Raw genomic sequence first — 18761 nt, 5'->3', positions numbered from 1 at the left:
GGATATTTTTAATCTTTAGACAGAGTCAGGCTAGCTGTCTCCTCCATTTATCAGTCATGGAAAGCTAAGCTAATTGCCACCATGGCGTCAGCTCGTTACAGACAAGAGATTGATATCAATCAATTTTACTCTTGGCAACAAAGTGAATAATCATATCATCATATCAACTGCTAGCTTGTTTGTTGAAGGCTGTTGCCAATAAAGAGCAAGTGTTATTAACAAATGACTACTAGACCTACTAGAACATCTGCTTGACCTACTCTGTGTGATAAAAGCACTGAAGTGATAGTTGTTTAATCTGTGAGCATTTAGCATTCATAGGGCAAGCCGGAAAATTCAATGTTGACTCACTGACTTCAGAAGTACATTCAGTCTGTTGTTAGTTCAAGCTGTTGCGTTCAGTTCAGTAAAAAACTAACCTACTTGCACTTCATAAGTTTATAAGCTCAGCAGCCACTTATTTGTGACAATAGTCATATTATTATTGTTTCTGTGGTTTTCATACTTTTAATAATTAACAAGGAGGTAATGTACTGTATCACAGGTGGGCTGACAGTCACATGTGAGGGGGAAATAGAATAGAATACTTTATTGTCCACAAGCGTGGAAAATTGCCTTTGGCTCACCAAAACATAAAAGCAAGACATGCAACAGACACAGAAACATAGCTAGAGTCAGAACTTCCTGATTCTGCTCCAGAAGTAAGAAAACCTCATTCAAAATCCTATTAACATGCATAACTATGCTAAGTAAAAATCCAGCCTTGGAATAGAACTTTTCTCAACAGTATATTGTGTGGCTCGCTTCATATGTTTAGATAAGGAATGGCGTTTTCTGAAAAAAATATCTAATATTGTTGTTTATTCAATATTCATTTGTTTTAGCAGCCGTATGGAAAGTAAATGGAAAGACGTCATAACTTCAGCTCTCTATAGAACAAATGTGGTAACATGATACCACTGAAACAAAAAACCCCTAAATAAAAAGTAGGTAGAAAAGACATAAAATACCAAAAGCAAAGCACAAAACACCAGAATGCAACGTAAAGTACTGTAGAGCAAGATTTGTGTTTTTTTGAGTTTAAAATATGAATATGAGTTCACTGCTCCACTGCTATTCGTTATTGATCGGGTCAGTGACAATGGTGATTCAGTATTCAGTCAATTCAGTTTGAAGATTTGGTGTTGGAGATTTGTTCATGCACTGAACACCTCTAGTTCAATCTAGCCTACAATCAGATAGAGCTTTATTTATTTATTTTATCATGAAAATTCTAACTTCTTCTTTTTCTTTAACTGATCAAAAAAACAGACAAAACTAGTCTCCAGGGCCACTTGTGAAAACTGAAACCACAAACTGCTCAGCACTTTATCAAGCCCTACAAGCTTCCATCATTACTAAAATCACACGTAATGGTCCACACAAAGCGGTCCGGTTCTAATGGACTTGTTAGCATTGTGCAGCTGCTATGCTAATCATAAGTTTTACTTCTTGCCTCTAAACTATTGCTTTTATTTTATTTATTAATGGTTTCATGTTGATTTGTGGCACTGATGTTGAGGACAGGAAACTGCGGTCTAGTATGATTTCCTCTCTAACTGTTGCTATACAGGCAACTTGTGGCTCATTGTTCTTGCATTTATATTTTAGAGTGAAGGCATGATTATCAGGCAGCTACTGGTTTCTGTAAAATGTGTAAAAAGAGTTGCTTGGTCCCCTGCAATGTCCAACCTTAATTACATTTGGCTATGACCATGTTCTACCCCATTTCTCTGTTATTGTACATAGCCTTGAGTGCAGACGGAACATAGGGAGGCAGTTAGAATTTCCCTGCAGGAGTTAGACAGTACAGGTAAGCCAGAATAGGGTGGATGAGATTTTTTGTCCCCCTATTCTCAGGTGTTATGTTAATAAAGTGATAACATCTAAGCCAGGTATTATGGTAAGCCTACTCTAACATGTTGGACCTTTAAATCCAATCATAACCAACCATTGTGTAATTCAAATTAAATCAAAGTGATCTGACATTCAATAAAATTCTGTCATTTAAAGAACAGCATCTGTTCTACAATGACAGAGAAATGACTTACGAACCTGCTTTTCCTGCACATCTAGAAAGACTTGACTGATGATATGGACATGAACACAGGATGTTTGCTTTGGGAGTGATAGGCACACTCAGTATGGAAAATGAGCCTGGGGGACTAAACCTCAATCGCTGCAATGATATTTGTATGTTAGTAGGCATATTGAATGTAAAGGCTCCATTTTAATAAGGCATGAATTCTGATTCTCTTCCGAACTTTATTAAAAAAAACATATTGACATGTTGGTTGGTTGATTGATTACAGTGTAACAGTTCTCAGAGTAAAAACATAAGGGTGTGTATCAGGGATGTATAAAGAGAAGTGGATACAGCGTCAGAGGCGGGGCCCCGTTCATTCCTATGAAAGTTACTCGGTGGCGCATGAAGCAATAAAAAATCGATGTCCTGATATGAAAGTACCCGGATCTTCTGCATTGTGCGGCCCATAGAGCATGAGACTGGTGACTTTCGATGGCCGAGTTGGCTACTTCCGGTTTAGCCCTCCGGCTAACTTGAAAGGGGATAAAACAATTCAATCATGCAGCTCTTCTGGGCTTTTGAAATGTGATCAGACCGAACGGATTTAATTCTGATAGTCAGACAAATCATTTTGCGGGGGTTATGACGCTCAGAAAAAATGTATCCGCTGATTTACAGACGCCTCTTTCACGATGTAAGTCTATGGGAAAAAGTCTTTTTGGGCCAGTGTGCATCACGTGATGTTATAATTACACGGTTTAGCTGCTAATTTTTGTTGTTTTTGTGGTTTTGCTGTCAAATTTGCTTCAAAGCCTGGCGCCCTTCCTGTATCCAGTTCTCTTTATACATCCATGGTCTGTATCAAGAGAACCACCGGCAAACCACTGCATTAAAAAAAAAAAAAAGCTGCTACCATTTTGATCTGGAAGTACCCTGATGAGAAGAGGGAATGCATTTCTTACCATAATTTAGTGGTACAAACAACAGTAGGCTGCACTGAGATTGTTACATGTCCCCCCATTTCAAAACTCATTCCGGCGCTGCTGGTACAGGTGGATGCTGGGAGCAGCTGGAGGTCATAAAGAGCAGTTGCTACCCCAGTAACAACTAATGGGGATCTGAATAAACCAACAAATCAATGAAACTCTGGAATGTTAATGTAACAATGATTTTTACTGTTGTCAACTAAAAGCAAAAGTGACTCAACAATAGTCTGACAGTTCCAACAGAGCTTACATTTATGTACTGGTGAATGGATACAAGAATCCAAGTGGCAAAGCAGCTCAAGACACCTGGCAGTGAAACTCTAACAAGCTAGAACCAAATGAAAAATAAGAGGAAAACATGGCTGATAATTTGTGGTTTAATAACAATATTTTGGGGTTAGTAATGAGAAGGGAGAGTTTTTAGAGAGCATGATAACCTGTTGGAAACATACAGCAGTGAAGACACCGTCACTCATTTCAGTTAGATACTATCCTGAGCCCGACTGTTGAGTTAGCAGAAGTACTGCCACAGCAGCTGACTTTTGCAACAGTTCTGCAAAGCTGTGGAAGTTTTTTTGTATTGTAACACGTAAAAATTCACCGAATTTTCACAGTAACATAGTGACACGACTGCTAGGTCAACAGTGTCTTAGTCTGAAAAATGAAAATCTGAATTTACCCAGAATTAATTGCAAATTAGTCCTATTTAAGATAGTCAAGAGCTAGACAGATTTTTGCAACTGATAAATTTAGATGTCTGTCTGAAATCTGACTAAGACTATGGTTTGGCTATGGCTAACTTCAAAGTGCTGGACAGAACAACATACTGATGACTTAGCAATTTTTAGACACTTATTGATATAGGGGATGAAAATGTAACATTTATTCTGAAGGAGGTGAAAGAGGAAAGTTCAAGGATCATTGAAATCAGGTAAGTTCATTCCTTTGAGAGTGACAATCTGCCATTTAGATGATGAGATATATTATGTGCTAGTATTTGATTTGGTGTGACGGTGTTATTTTCACTTGTCAATCTGGCCAGTAGTTGTGATATCTCACTTAGGAGAACCTCTATAGGAACCCTGCTGGCAGGCATATGGTAGTGTGAAGGGAGAGCAGTATCACAAAATAACCACTTCCTTTAATATCAAACAGAAATATTTATTTACATAGTTAAGGCTTCTTTGCTTTGAGATCTTGATAGGATCACTGACAACTAGTTTTCATGTATCCTGCATGTGGTTTCACCTCCCCTTCATTCATGTTTGTTCTGGGTTTTTTTTTGCCAGATATGAGCAGGGCTTCATGGAATACCATTCTCAAGTCTGGTACAATGGATGGCAGCGTTTAATGTGTCGAGCTTTTCCATAAGTCAGTGAAATGAAATACATGATTTACAGGCCCTGTCTTTGAGTGGATTTGACAAAAGTTGCTCTCGCCAACATGTGATCATTACAACTTCTCTCTTAAGATCACTGGCATTAGCACACAGTACTTTGTTGACTTTTTGTCCTTTTTTTGTTATTATTTTCGACAGTAATGAACTGAATTTTCCAAATTATATCTGAAGTTGGATTACAGAATAAAGAGGCTGTAATGAAAGCAACCAGGACCTCAGTCTTCTGAACTGCACACAGTGAAATCATCAGACAACTGAGAACTTTGACACACTGCATCACATAGGAAAGAGAAGAATACAGAGCTGCTTCGAGACACTCTGCAAGATCACAGTGAATACATTTAGTGACAATTGAAGATTTGGTGATGATATTATCATGCGACCAGCATGAGGATGAAAATGTCAAATCTATTTAGACACAAACACTCAAGATGTACCATGCTGATATCTCACATGATTAATCACATGTTGAAGAGGATGACACATCTGTTTCCTGTGAGTAATGTAACTCACATAGTGCTAGCAGCTGGAGTTCACTGAGGGCTGTCAGGACGGGTTTGAAGAAAACAACACCTTTTCTTTTTCTTCAAAACGGGCCATATTTTATATTTTTGTTATTAATGAACACAGAATAACATTCAGCATATTTACATGTGCACAAGAGAGCAGGTTCCTCAGAGAAATCACTTTAGGTAGGAAATTGTTAAAGTAACTGTAATAAACTGGTTACTGTAAATTCCACCTTTACTGCAGTTGGCCAGTGATGAGATTTCTCTCTGACCACCCTTAACTAGGGACCATGGCTCAATACAAGACGCTGTTTTTTGTTTGTGTGTGTTTAAAGTTATAATGTATCGTATTTGTGCAATAATTTTACCCTATGTATGATCAATAATGCCAAAAGTCCCATAATATATGATAATTTGATAATTTTGTGACACTTAATATTAGTAGTCATTAGGGATGTGCCCGAATACAAATACATTATTCAGCAAAGCACAAATAATGTTTTTTTTTATGAATATTTGTTTCATACAAATATTTTAAAAAATATTTGTTAGTTAGAGGTCTGTCTGCAATGAGGCGATGAGTAAAGTTTTAGCTCAGTGGTCAGCGCAGTCGTCTATGATCTGGGGGACTCCAGTTCAAGACCCAGTTTGGGGACCTCCTTCATAAGGTAGTTTATTCATGAACACTGATTGTAACACTTTAATTTTCTAAAATTAAATGCGTAATAAAAACAAAAACAGGATTTTTAAGCCTCTTTCCACTTTTATTCAAATACAAATACAAATACAAATAATTTTGCTGCCTCAACAAATACAGATACAAATACAAATACTGGGATCTCTGCACATCCCTAGTAGTTATAATCAGTCTAGGCTATCTCATAAAATATGGATCCTACATCTGTGTTTATGCATCTCTTCTCACGGGATGTCTTTCCAGCCAGTCATGCCTGTTGTGATGACTCACAAGCATGGCTGTCGTTTTCTCACAAGAGTTTGCATGAGTGCAATCTCGCATCTTATAACTACATCAGCAATTCTTTATTTTTCTTACACATTATGGCTAGATTTGTAGGTGGTGTAAAAAAGTCGTTCATCTCAATAAAAGCGTGTTTTCTGAAATTACACATTTACGCCTACTTGTTTTTGGTAATGACTCGCATACGATAATTTTCCTCAAAATACGATAATTTGAAGCCTCTGGTATGATACTTTAACATTTCCCAACATCTGGCAATGATGCCTGCAGCTGACACAGTGATGACAGATACGTACATTCAGAGCTCAAGAAAGGTTCTGAAATGAAGAACAATAGATAGCAAATGAATGCAGAGACATTTCAAATGTTTTTTTTTTAATTGTCTTGAATTTTGTTGTTGGTAACATTTTATGAACTGTATTATCAGTTCAGATCTGTCAGTGAAAACCAAATGTAGTTATGTCTTAAGTTAAAACATGCAGCTAAATTGTTGTATGTGAGCAAATATTGTAAATCAAAACTCCCTTCAGTAGTTCATACATTGATTTTGTGTATTAAAACAGTAAGACTAATTTATTTTTTTTAACAGAAACATCACTTCCTGTGAAGCCTCAGCAGATAGAACCTCTCAAACAAAAATTGAGTTCTCAGAGTCAGAAGTTATCTGAAAATCACCTTATCATGACAACCCCATTTAAAAATGTGATAAGAGAGCACATTAAGGTTGTCTGTTATCTTGACAAATAAAAGAACTGCACTGTATATTAGCTTTGCAAGGATGTCAAAACTTTGAACCTAAATAACTCAAAACCACTCAGGATGCAGATAGAACCTTACAATTCTACAGTGCCTAAATGTTGAGTTTCATTGCCTTCAACTTAACGGCCCTCCAAAAAAACTGCAAAGTAGCAGCAACTGGAAATAAACAGTGAATGAAATCAGAATAAGTGCTTATAATGGAACTTGAGAGCAGCAGATTGGTGACTATCTATGTGCTGATAGAATTAATACTGTGATAATGTACATTACACTGAATTTATACCATAGTCTGGGTGAATACTCAATTCTGATTGACTGCTTGGTGTCCATTAATTCCTGATAATGGACACCTAATAAGTAGTTCAAATGGAACCGTCTGTTCACCGTTCTAAATCAATGCACTGGCTAAAATGAGTAACCATAGCAACAGGGACACAGTAAAAGCCTCCATTTATGATTTTTTGCAACACGTTAACAAGCTTACATATTTCAACAATGACTGACTTCAATATATCTTTTAACCTATTTGGAGGATATGAAAACTTCGATGACTGGGATGCAGCTGAAGAAAGACAAATTGAGAAGAAAAGGCAGAAACGGCACAAGGGTTAACACCGGGATAACTAGCTAGTCTTGTTATTAAACATAACTTGCTGCCAAATTATACTTAGTTTGTCAACCATATGCAATGTCATTGACTTGTTAGCATATCATTAGCTTTCTGGATCATAGCTGAGCCAAAATGTTTTATGAGCTTAAAACATCTCCTGTTGCCAAGTCTAAGGTTCCTTCTATTTGGTGGAGTAGTAAATGTTTCCACTGCCTACGAACTTTATGGGATGGTAATGAATGTTCCAGGTATTAGTCAAACCTTTAGGTGTTACCAGGGAAACTAAATTAATGGTCTTTTTCTTTGACAAGTGACCATGGTAGAAGCGAGTTAATGCCCTTTGAGGTGTCCATAATCAGGAATTGATGGACTCCATGGAGGTCATTAATTCCTGATAACAGACAACTCGTCGGGTATTATCCCTCACTTACCACAAGAGCTATTAAATCACAGGTAATTCCACCCCTCTTCAATGTTTTTTTTTTACCCAGCCTTTATTAGTGACTAGTAGCATTCATTTGCTTATGCTGAGACTGGACCTTTCTTTAAATACCCGTTTTTAGTAGAGAATTTACCATACTTACACTCTGGGGTAATGGTCACTCTAATGTAAAAAACACTCCAAAAAAAAATACTTGTGTTTTAAAACTTTATTCATGCTCCCACAAAAAATACTCACTATGAATAATGACCAACAAAGTGTTTAAAATGACAGAAGAGGTAGGAGTCTAAAATAACTTTTCCAAATGTTAATAAAGATTGTTAATGCATGTTAGGATTAAAAAAAAAAAAACATAAGTGTGCTTTTCTTTTAATTCCACTCAGTACAAATGTTAGAGCTGTGGTCTACCTTTCCAACCAAAAGTTTGTATGATAACATTATAGACAAGGTTTTAAAGTATTTACAGGATGAAAAATAGATAATGGTTCTATGTTGACAGAAATCATACAAAGTTCTAGATATGAAAGATGTTTTTCCAAATTCAAAATAATTTAGTTTAATACACAAAGGGGTGATTTTCTATCAAAGATGAGAAAATATACACCATTTTAGAATTTCATCAATCAAAATAAATTAGTTGAAATGCATTACTATTTATCTTTTTTTGTAAGGTATAAAAATGGGAACATCATTCCTTTGGAGGACACCAACACAGGTAGAAGAATGTGGTAGTGATTAGTATGCGTAATGTAGAAATTAACATGTAAAGTCATTCATGGCCATAAAATCACAGGATGCCCCAAAATGTAACAGAAACAATGCATTCAGGAAATGTCAGAAAGTTGGAAATTACAGTTTTAATTACATTATTTACCAACCCTAAGCTGTCAGTGATTTGATGTTCTGATGTTCTGTCATGTATGCATTATTTCTAGCATGTAGAATACAAAAGAAATAGAATGAACTTTGATTTCAAGATGTTGCAGTTGCTGATTCATGGTTCTCAATTGTGAGGATTTGCTGTTTGTCTCTTATATGATTGCAAGTTGAATGTTCTTGGGTTTTGGACTGTTGGTCAGACAACAAAACAAGCAACCCAACAGTTCAGACATAGAGGATTAATAACAAAACAAAAGACAGATTAATTTACAATGAAAATAATAGTTAGTGCAACATTTAGGGTATTACACCTCACCCAGATACAGATGAGAAGATGTCAGTCTCATCATGGAGTGTCCAGTGCAGAGATAGGTCGGGGACATTTATAGCCTAGCTTAACACAAAGACTGGAAGTAAGGGGAAAATGCTAGCCTAGCTCCCCTCTAAAGTGATAAACCCTGCTCATCAAAGAGTAACTGTATCCAGTCTAATAATCCTCCTTGTGTAAGTGGTGCTTACATGCTCTTTCCACAGCCCGAGCAGCAGTGATACCATAAAGTGTTGCCCTGTAACACATCATATGGTTAATTTTGCACTCGCCACTGTCGTTATTAAGTTTTGGGAAATAAGAGATAAAAATCTGTATCAGGGCTAGCAGCTCAAGCTTTCTAGGGTTTTCCTAATAAACAACAATTTTCCATAAGTCATTTCAAATGCTCTTAGTCTCTTTGTCAAACCAAAAGTAAACACAGGAATTAGCCCCCCAGATTAGCTATTGTAGCTAATTGCATAGGATCTACTTCCTGAGCAACTTGCTGGCTAACTAAACTAGCTGTTTGACTGTTCAACCACAAAGTGAACTTCAACTATATATCCTCATAAAAAAGGTGGTGCTAGAAGCTCGCAAGGCTAGCCAGCCACACTAGCTCTAACAGCTAGCTTGCTTAGTTATTAACCGCACAATAAACTAAGATAGTTCACTCCATTTTGGACTTTCCAGCTCTCCCAAAGTCAGCTTGCTATTGTGGTTTGCTATTGGCTGATGGTGAAAATTTGTGTTTTTTTATTTACTTGGCCTTTGCTCGCAGATCTCCTGATTGCGGTGATTGCCATGGCATGACTTTATTTCATGTGGAAATATCTGATTTAAATGCTGGTGTGACCACGCCTCAAGTCTTTCAACAGTAAACATTACATTAGAAATTCTCAACTCTGGGTAGGAAGGATTAGAGTTGGGGTAAAAAGCATATTTCTCAAAATGTTCGTCTCTCACTAGCTAGACCACTGGAACACAAGGAGGTTAGAATTTTCCACTTCAACCTTTAAAATGGAATGCAACATGAGTGCCTTCATTTTATAATAAGATAGAGGTAAATAAGAATAGCAGTGTATAAACTATAATAGCGAGCAACCGACAATCAAATACTTAAGAAGGAAAGTACACAGATTGTACTAATTCAAAGCAGACAGTGCAGTCAGAGGAACACTATGAACAACTTCAGCTTCTCCCAGTTTCAGATAGCAGTATCTGAATACTCGAATCAATGAACAACACCACTTTTTGCCCAACACACTGTGGTGGAGGAATAGGCTTTTAAGAACTTGGGACTGTTAATAAAATGTGTATTTTAAATAGACTTATAAAGTGCATTATGGTTTGGTAGGTAATATATTACCATTATCAAGTTTTCAAATCTACATTTATTATTCTAAGAAACCCCTTTTAATCCCTCCTCTTGCTTAGGATCACAACTGCCAAATTATAAATCATAGATCATGGTTTGTAACAAAAACATAAGAATGGAATCTATTCTCTGCAGTGTTATCACATTGTTGTTACAAAAAATATGATGCCACTTCAACACTGTTAAAAAATATCCAATCCAATACTAAACTATATAAATGATACTTTCATCATGTGAGCAGTTGTAATAACTTTTTATTCTCGTTATCATAACAAGAATAAAAAGGATCATATGTAAAAATGGATCATAACTGAAATGTTGAGATATAATGCTAAAGATGTACTTTTTAAGCCCATTACTCAGAGATAAAGATTTAAATTGGAAGGTCATCTCGAGATATCAATAATAGGAGGCTTACCCATAATATTACAGTTAGGACCACCATTTCTTATTCTGAAATAAGGGCTGGGTATCAAACCTCAGTCTTTTTTGAGGACCAACCAAATACAATCAAGCAAATCAATCAAAACTGAGGTATCACTTTAGCACTGAGATCCATATCTTGTAGTTACAAGAAAAGATCTTAGAATTTAAAGGAAGCATACTCAAATTAAAAAATTGGTATCTTTTAGTTATGAGACACGTATCTTCTCATAATTATGAAATTGTTTTGTAATTGCGAAATACCGGTCTTGTGTTTATGAAATAGTTTCTTGTAATTATGAGACCCATGAAAGCTTTCTTATAATGACAAGCTTTGTATTTTTTTTAATTATGAAACCATTTTCATGTAATTACGAGACAAGGATCTCATTATTATGAAATAGTATTTAATTGAGCTAAGGATTAAATTGTTTTCTTGTAATTGCAAAATACAGATCTTGTGATCAAGAGTAATCATTGTCTAGCATCTCAAAATTATCATATGAAAAATAATTATGAGATAAAAATCACCATGTTTTTTCTTTGCTGAATGCAATGCGCTTTCATTAGATGAATTTTCTTATCTTGGTGTGGATTTCTTCTAGTACTGGTATTGAAGTGAACATCATGGTATTGTGACAACAGCAGTTAGTTGGACACAGCAGGTGGAGGGGAAGGGGGAAACAGTGAACCACCTAAGGCTAACTTCTGGATTGGACAGTGATGTGTTTACTCAGCAGGATGTGAGAGGCTGAATGGCTTGGTCATCCCTCTGATAGAAGTGGTGTTCCCTCCACAGTCTACATACTGGTACATCTCCTGAGACACCTGCTCTGCATGGCCAAAGTATGTTGTGGTGACAGTCACTCTGCAGGGTTTGGAAAGGGACGTGGTGAGGCCACAAATACACAGAACACACATAGCAAGCTTAAATGTTGAGAAGATTTGAATAAATGAAAAGAACAACATTACTTACTGCATCATGACGACAATGTTGTGAACCTTGATGGTTTGCAGAGTGCAGTAGTCACTATAAAATAAAACAAGTGTTGGTAAATGTGTAATGTGGATCAATTAATGTTTTCAAGCATAATGTTCTTATGTAATGTTCTTAACCTGGTAACTCTGACTGACTGACGTGTGTGGGTTCAAAGTAAAGATTATAGCAGATGACATAAAAACATACACAGTACAGCATACTGGGCCATACAGACAAAGGTACTGCAAGTGTATAAAACTGTACAGTCGTAAAGTTATTCCACGTTTCATGCTGTCAGATTGCTCAAACTATTTTTAGCTCACTCATCAACTGGAAAATTTGTGAAAAATTGTGTTGCTTCAAGTCCTTCAAAGGTCTTATTTATATGATATATGATGTCTTTGGTAAAATGATCACAAATCAGACACCTGGAAATAATTGACAGGGATTTATAGGCTTTATTTGAATTTTGAAAAATTAGAATTATACTGTGATTAGATGTCTTAAAACCTTACTATATGCGTGCTCTTGTTTTTGCATTTCATGATGAATGTTCCTGTTTTGCTCTGCAAAGTTGCTGAAACAGCAAACGTAGCAGCTAAGATTAACGACGGGAGACCAGTACATGCATTAGAGGAAGTCAGGAGGAAATAAAAGTTAGAGACAGGTCAGAAGTGTGTCATCTCCATTTAGGGACCTACAGCTGGCCAACCAATTAGAGAACTGAGAAAATGTCATGACGTTATTTATGGAGCATGTCTGTAAACATTAGAAGAAGTATGAGACGCTCATTTGTAAGGTATATAAACCTATTGTGAATATTCTGAGACGAGCCTTTTTCTCTGTAACCCTGTTTGTGTGTTGCACTGTGAAACGCTCCTTCTTGTACAAGAAAATAAATTCGACTTAAACTTCGATACTTCGGATCCAGACTCCATTATTTTAAAGGTCATTGAGAAGACATTCTTTTAACATTATTCACATGAACAGGTGAAATCAATAATAACTCTTGTTTCATGAAGTGTGCTAATAAGACATTCCAATGAGGCTGCATGCACAATATCAGAGCACTCAACACCTTAATTAATGTTATTGATTACACCTGTTTTTCCCACTCTGGATACACAGTAAGAAGACAAAGCTTCAACAGATTCATGATTACTTGCTGCTTGTTGCTCTACTTCAAACCATACCCTGCATTGGCCTGAGGTCAAAGGTCAAACAAGTGTAGTGAAGAGGTTCAGGTAAACAGCTCAACGTGATGAAACCTTGGACAGACATGTATATCTGGATTAATCCATGCTCTGCATCAGTATACACAATACTTACTACATGTAGCTCATCTCCTCTGCTATGATGGTGGGGACCATATAATCGATCTGGAGATAGAGATGGAGACAACAATGGAGAGTCAGAGTTGTACCCGCACACAGAGGAATGGTTAACTGGTGAACAGACACTGAGCTGTACCTGTTTCATGTCCAGAGGACTGATGGCAGTGGTGTTACTGATGCGAGATTTACCAATCACCGTCTTGGCGAACTGCACCTGAGCTGTGATGTTGGCCACCTCCACTGAGTAGTAGTTGTTGTTGGTTATGTTGAGAGTGTTCTGAGGAAGAACCAGCATTGGAAGAGTTAACCAGTATCATTGTATAATTTCTAGCAGTGGCCATGTTTCCTTTATTCATAATACAAACAACACAAAAACAGTGTTCAACTCCAAATACTTTTTACTAGACAGTGTGGATACCATGGGAACCACATTCTGATATAGTTGCTAATTTTTTTTTTTTTTTTTAATTTTTTTTAACTAGACAAAATCCTGTAATCAGCTACATACATTTGTAGTTTTGCTCCTCTACTGCAGCCAGTAGGTGAACAGTTTTTTGCTATGCTAGTAGCTCTGGGATTGTTTCATCTTGGTTGACACTTGGTTTTGTTCTGTATGCTGTTTGTTTACTAATGGCAACGTGTGCCCACACAACTGACACGCTTTCTCTTTTTCTGTATTATCAGATCTTTCTCATCTACAGCCACACCCCAGTTTTCAAAAAGCTCAGTTTTGCGGAGGTGGGTTGCAAAGCCAGTGTGTTGGTCTCATTGAAATGAATAGGGGGCTACAATTTTGAATGCAGGGCTAACTTCAGGTTAAACATGTCCTTAATGCAAAAGGTCTTTGCTTCCACATTGTGTGGTCCTATACCACTAATCAAAGATAATAAATGGTTGTTAAAAATTATTATCTATTCATATTTTGGGACAGAATCATGTTTTTAGCGATGCTAGTAGCTCTGGGATTGTTTCCTCTTGGTTGAGACTTGGTTTTGTTCTGTATGCTGTTTGTTTACTAATGGCAACATGTGCCCGCACAACTGACACGCTTTCTCTTTTCTGTATTATCAGATCTTTCTCATCTACAGCCACACCCCAGTTTCATTTCTCCAATATTTGAGCTGTTTTCTCTATCAGAGACTCACAACTATATCACTTCACCTCTTCTGTTATTACTGAACCCATGCAAAAGGACGCAGCCTGGACTGATCGGTTGTTACTTTGGGTTGGATGTGATTTGTTGCTCTACTTTCAGGTGCCTTCTGTAAACTTTCAGTCAATTTCCCAGCCAATTGAGATCTTACTTTAAAGACCTTGTAACTGTTGTAGAGTAAAGACGTTGCCATATTCAGTATGTTTTAATTGTTCAAACTGTAGTGAAATGAGAAAAACACATGCCAGAAAAAAAACCCCAGCAAGTAGTGCGCATGATATGGATTACTTATCAGGTCAGTCTGCAGAGTTAAAGCCACTTACTGTCAATACAAATCAGCAAGCGGACTGGGTTCAATGGTGCATGGTTCATCAGGTGACAAACCAAATTCTTACACTTTTCCCTGGACATTACTGAGGTTGTTAAGCATTCATCCACAAGGGGACAGCAGAGCCACAATTGTTCTAAAGCTCTTGAGCAGGGAGAGTTTTTAAAAAACTGACACTACAGAGGGATGCTGACTTTGATGCGCTATCGCTGAAGAGGTTGAAAATATTGATATGGGATCATTTTCATGTATTTGTATTTACACATGAATGTAAATGACGTGTTAATGTTATTTAATAAATTCAAATTCTTTTTGTTGTACAAGAACATTACATATACCCCTTGTATTGTTGCCTTCTCCTGTTTTTGACCATTAACGGGACTTGAAGGCTTGTAGTAGTTTCAGACCAGGGACCTGAGGCTCACCGTGATGTTCAGATAGACACTGCGCTTGTCAAGGTCGTAGCTGACAAAAACGGACTTCACCCCGACATAGGTCACATCGATGGAGCGAGGGAAGAGGAAGAAGACAGCCAGGCTGGACAGTAGCAGGCAAACCACCACTGACGCTGTTACGTACAGCTTCCTGAGGAGGACACAGGACAACCACATGATTCTCTCACTAAACACAGGCTTATTCCACAGTTGCACACTTTTTCCAGACTCTAATATGTAAAATTGAGAATTTTTGGTGCAGAGTATGTCATGTACTCTGGGGAATGTATGTAATTGGGGGGAAACAACAGACGGGACTTTTCTTGGTCTTGAGAGGCTGCGGCGTTTATTAACTGACACACTGTAGTCTGTACTGTACGTTTACTGTCAGATTGATGACTAACTGCTAACTTTTTCCTCTGCTCTGCTCGCGTTCACTATCACTTTTCTGCCGCTCGCTCTACTCGCTCAACCACACACTTGCTATGCACACACATTAAGCACTGCCCTGTTCCTTAAAAGGCTACCAAGAGTTTCCCACGCAAACGACACAGAGGTTGAATCACATTTCGGAACAGCGCTGCACAGAGACACTCCCAGACGAATGAATGGATATTTGACGTTATTTGTGGACTTAAAAAAAGATATTTTTGGCATGGTGGGTGTTCTTGTTGGCGTGACAGCTCGCCAGGCCTGTACTATTATGGGGTAAACACTGCCACGTGTTACCCAGCAGTCATTCCAAATCCTAAGTTTATGATGATATTGTCTGACAGAATCATAAGTAAAAGTTAATTGTAACAGCGGTGCTGTGTGATTGGCTGTACTGATATTCAAAATGAGAGATCACTGGAGGTGATACACAGCCCCCAACTGCACAAATTCAGCACAGTTTTCAAAAAGCTCAGTTTTGCGGAGGTGGGTTGCAATGCCAGTGTGTTGGTCTCATTGAAATGAATAGGGGGCTACAATTTTTAATGCAGGGCTAATTTCAGGTTAAACATGTCCTTAATGCAAAAGGTCTTTGCTTCCACATTGTGTGGTCCTATACCACTAATCAAAGATAATAAATGGTTGTTAAAAATTATTATCTATTCATATTTTGGGGCAGAATCATGTTTTGTCAAAATCAAATACTTTTAGGAAATTTTTCATCAATTATGTCCTCTCCTACTTCTCATATGTTTTGGTTAAGATGCTACAGTTCATCACAGCTGTGTGGTTATCTGAAGATAATGAGCACACACTGCGTGCTCTACACACTGTGCAATTTCCATACATGAGCACGTTATTTTTTGAGTGTGTTAGTTAACCTTGGTCCTTTACTTCACCTTCCCCGCTCATGCACATACATGAGAGATGCAAAGTTGTGAAACACACACAAAGAGAAGTGAACTTACGTCCTCCTGGGCCGCAGCCTTTGGTCACTGTATGGAATCAATGCCACAAGTTGATTTTCCTGTCCTGAAACACAGGGAGCAATCAATGATGAGTCACTGTCAGCTACTGATTTTGAAACTAAGTCTCTGGTGCAACTAAAGCCTGTGTACACAGCAGTGTTACCTCTGGGGATCCTCCCGGTGCCTTGACATGTGGGACACGTCACGCTGTCCCGTCCTGTGAACTCCACATAGGGAAACTGGGAGACATCTCCACATTTCCCATCTTCACTCTGCGTGTCCTCCAGAGGAGAGGTCAGACTGTCCTGGCCCTCATCATGGCCTGTCTGCTTAGTGAGGTGGGAAAAGGATTTCCCCATAGTCACACCTGCAAAACACAACAGAGGAACAGTCTGTCACTCTCACTGTCAGATGGGTATAAAACACTCTCCATACGTGGACTCAGTGATTGGCTAAGCCAAGGACCAATGGAAAGCAGTGTGATAACAGTAAACAGTACTAAATGACTGTGCTGATCAGGTCAATGATAACAACACAGTAAAGGTGCACAGGCAGGGGATTCCCCCAGCACTCCTTACTGGCTAAACAACCATTTACTAGACTTTGTGTACGCAGCTTCTTCTACTGCTGACAAGTCTTTCAATTTAGTAGTTTGGGGCACTGGTAACATTGATTTCTACCACAATTTTCACCTGCAACTTGCTGGCAATTACACAATGCTTAGTCACCCTCAGCCAGATGTTTCAACAACAATTCCAGTGTGTCATAAATTAACTTGTTAAAATAAACATCTGTTTATTGGTATTAATTCTCATCAAGATTTGATTAACACCTCTATGCAAAAAAGGACATTATTCTTCCATTGATGACAGATTGAACAGTGACATTGCATAAGGACAACGCTCCATTCATCAAGTACTTTGTATGCATATACAAGTATATTGTGCCTATAATCTGTTTAAAGAATGAGATGAAACTGCTTTATCAGCCCTAAAAATGTTATGTTTTTACACAGAAATATCCCTTCCAAGCAATTTATCTGCAAAACACAGAATTTGTTGCTCTGAGAATCTGATTAAAGCTGTTTACATTCTTCATCTGTGCTGTTTATTCCCAATTCTTCTGCTTTTTTACCTTAACATTTCCAACTTCATATTTCCATTTGGGGATTTTACACACATTCCCTCTTATGTTTTGTGTCTCCCACTGTATTTTTCAAGGTGTATTTCAGAAAAGTCTGAATATTCTACATCGAGTTTGTCTGTTTGCAACATATAAGCAAGTATCTATAAAAGTGATGCAACTAACGATTATTTTCATTATTGATTCATCTGTCAGTTATTTTCTCGATTAATCGATTAGTCGTTTGGTCCATAAAAGGTCAGAAAGTCTTGAAAAATGATAATCACTATTTCTCAAAGCCCAAGATAACGTTTTCCTTGTTTTGTCCCGACCAACTTCCACAACCCAAAGACATTTAGTTTAATCTCATATAGGACTACATAAAACAGAAAATGTTGACATTTAAGACATTGAAGCTGGAATCAGGGATTTTTTTTTAACTTTTATTCTTAAATAATGACTCAAAACGACAAAATAGTTGGCGATTAATTTAATAGTCGATTAATGGACTAATTGTTGCAGCTCTGCGGTGATTAAATTTATTTAGCTTTGAGCCTTTGATAAAACTCCTCATTCACTCTTCCGGTGTAGTAGCTATTTAGTATTTAGCAAGTTAACGTTAGCACCGCTACCTTAAATTAAGGCCTTTAGGCTACTCTCTAACTGTGAGTTAGAGAGTAGTTTAATAGTAACACAGTTAACGTTATTTAAAAAATATATTGGAAGAGGAGTCAGTGTAAATGTAGCTAACTTCAGTGTACAGCGAATTAAAATGAACAAATAAGCTGTCAAGCTGCCCTTTACAACAAAACAGTTAGCCTGTGTAAGCTAACTAGCTTTCAGCTGACAGCTAACCAACTGTCCAAAATGAACGTTAGCGGTGAACAGTTACGTTACTATGCCAGCTAAGCTACCGAGCCAGTTTAATATCTAACACAGTATGTCGATAAGAGCTACAATAACATATCACTTGATTTAAATAGAGAAAGACAGAGAATTACCTGAATGTGACTGTTTATTTACAAGATTACTGCTACCAGTTGTTTATCCTCTAACAAACACACATGCGCGGATATGATGCATTCCTAACCGTGGGAAAAAACGCTTTCTCATTCATCAATACCTTTCTCTGATACAGTTTCACGTAAACTCTGCTAGAAAATAGTAGATAATTCTATTCGCCAGCGTTTTAAGTCTGATAATAGGCTACTGTTCAGTCACCTTCTGTTCTGTTGGTTATAAACACAGAGTCGCTGATTTTGTAATTTCTTCAAA

At 37.4% G+C, this 18761-nt stretch overlaps 1 protein-coding gene across 1 annotated transcript; it reads right to left on the bottom strand.

Annotated features, from left to right (window-relative positions):
• Positions 1-7942: 7942 nt before the first annotated feature.
• LOC121913358 (transmembrane protein 106B-like) lies at positions 7943-18591 on the bottom strand. The gene is made up of 8 exons (XM_042436053.1): positions 18488-18591; positions 16528-16731; positions 16365-16428; positions 14956-15115; positions 13186-13326; positions 13045-13094; positions 11713-11766; positions 7943-11604 (listed from the first exon to the last, which is right to left on the bottom strand). The coding sequence occupies exons 2-8, from the start codon at positions 16721-16723 to the stop codon at positions 11466-11468; spliced, it is 804 nt and encodes a 267-aa protein (XP_042291987.1). The 5' UTR covers positions 16724-16731; positions 18488-18591; the 3' UTR covers positions 7943-11465.
• Positions 18592-18761: the final 170 nt, after the last annotated feature.

Source organism: Thunnus maccoyii, chromosome 15, assembly GCF_910596095.1.
Source record: "Thunnus maccoyii chromosome 15, fThuMac1.1, whole genome shotgun sequence".
Lineage (NCBI taxonomy): Eukaryota > Metazoa > Chordata > Actinopteri > Scombriformes > Scombridae > Thunnus > Thunnus maccoyii.
Note: the sequence above shows the minus strand (reverse complement) of the source record. Positions and strands in the feature narration are given on the sequence as shown.

What these genes read in the sequence shown, in the direction of transcription:
- LOC121913358 (XM_042436053.1), bottom strand. Translation starts at nt 16,723, where the DNA reads ATGGGGAAATCCTTTTCCCACCTCACTAAGCAGACAGGCCATGATGAG. An exon ending in AGGCTGCGGCCCAGGAGGAC is followed by an intron (nt 15,116 to 16,364) that starts GTAAGTTCACTT and finishes TGTCCTCCTCAG; the next exon opens with GAAGCTGTACGTAACAGCGT. An exon ending in AACATTGTCGTCATGATGCA is followed by an intron (nt 11,605 to 11,712) that starts GTAAGTAATGTT and finishes CAAACCCTGCAG; the next exon opens with AGTGACTGTCACCACAACAT.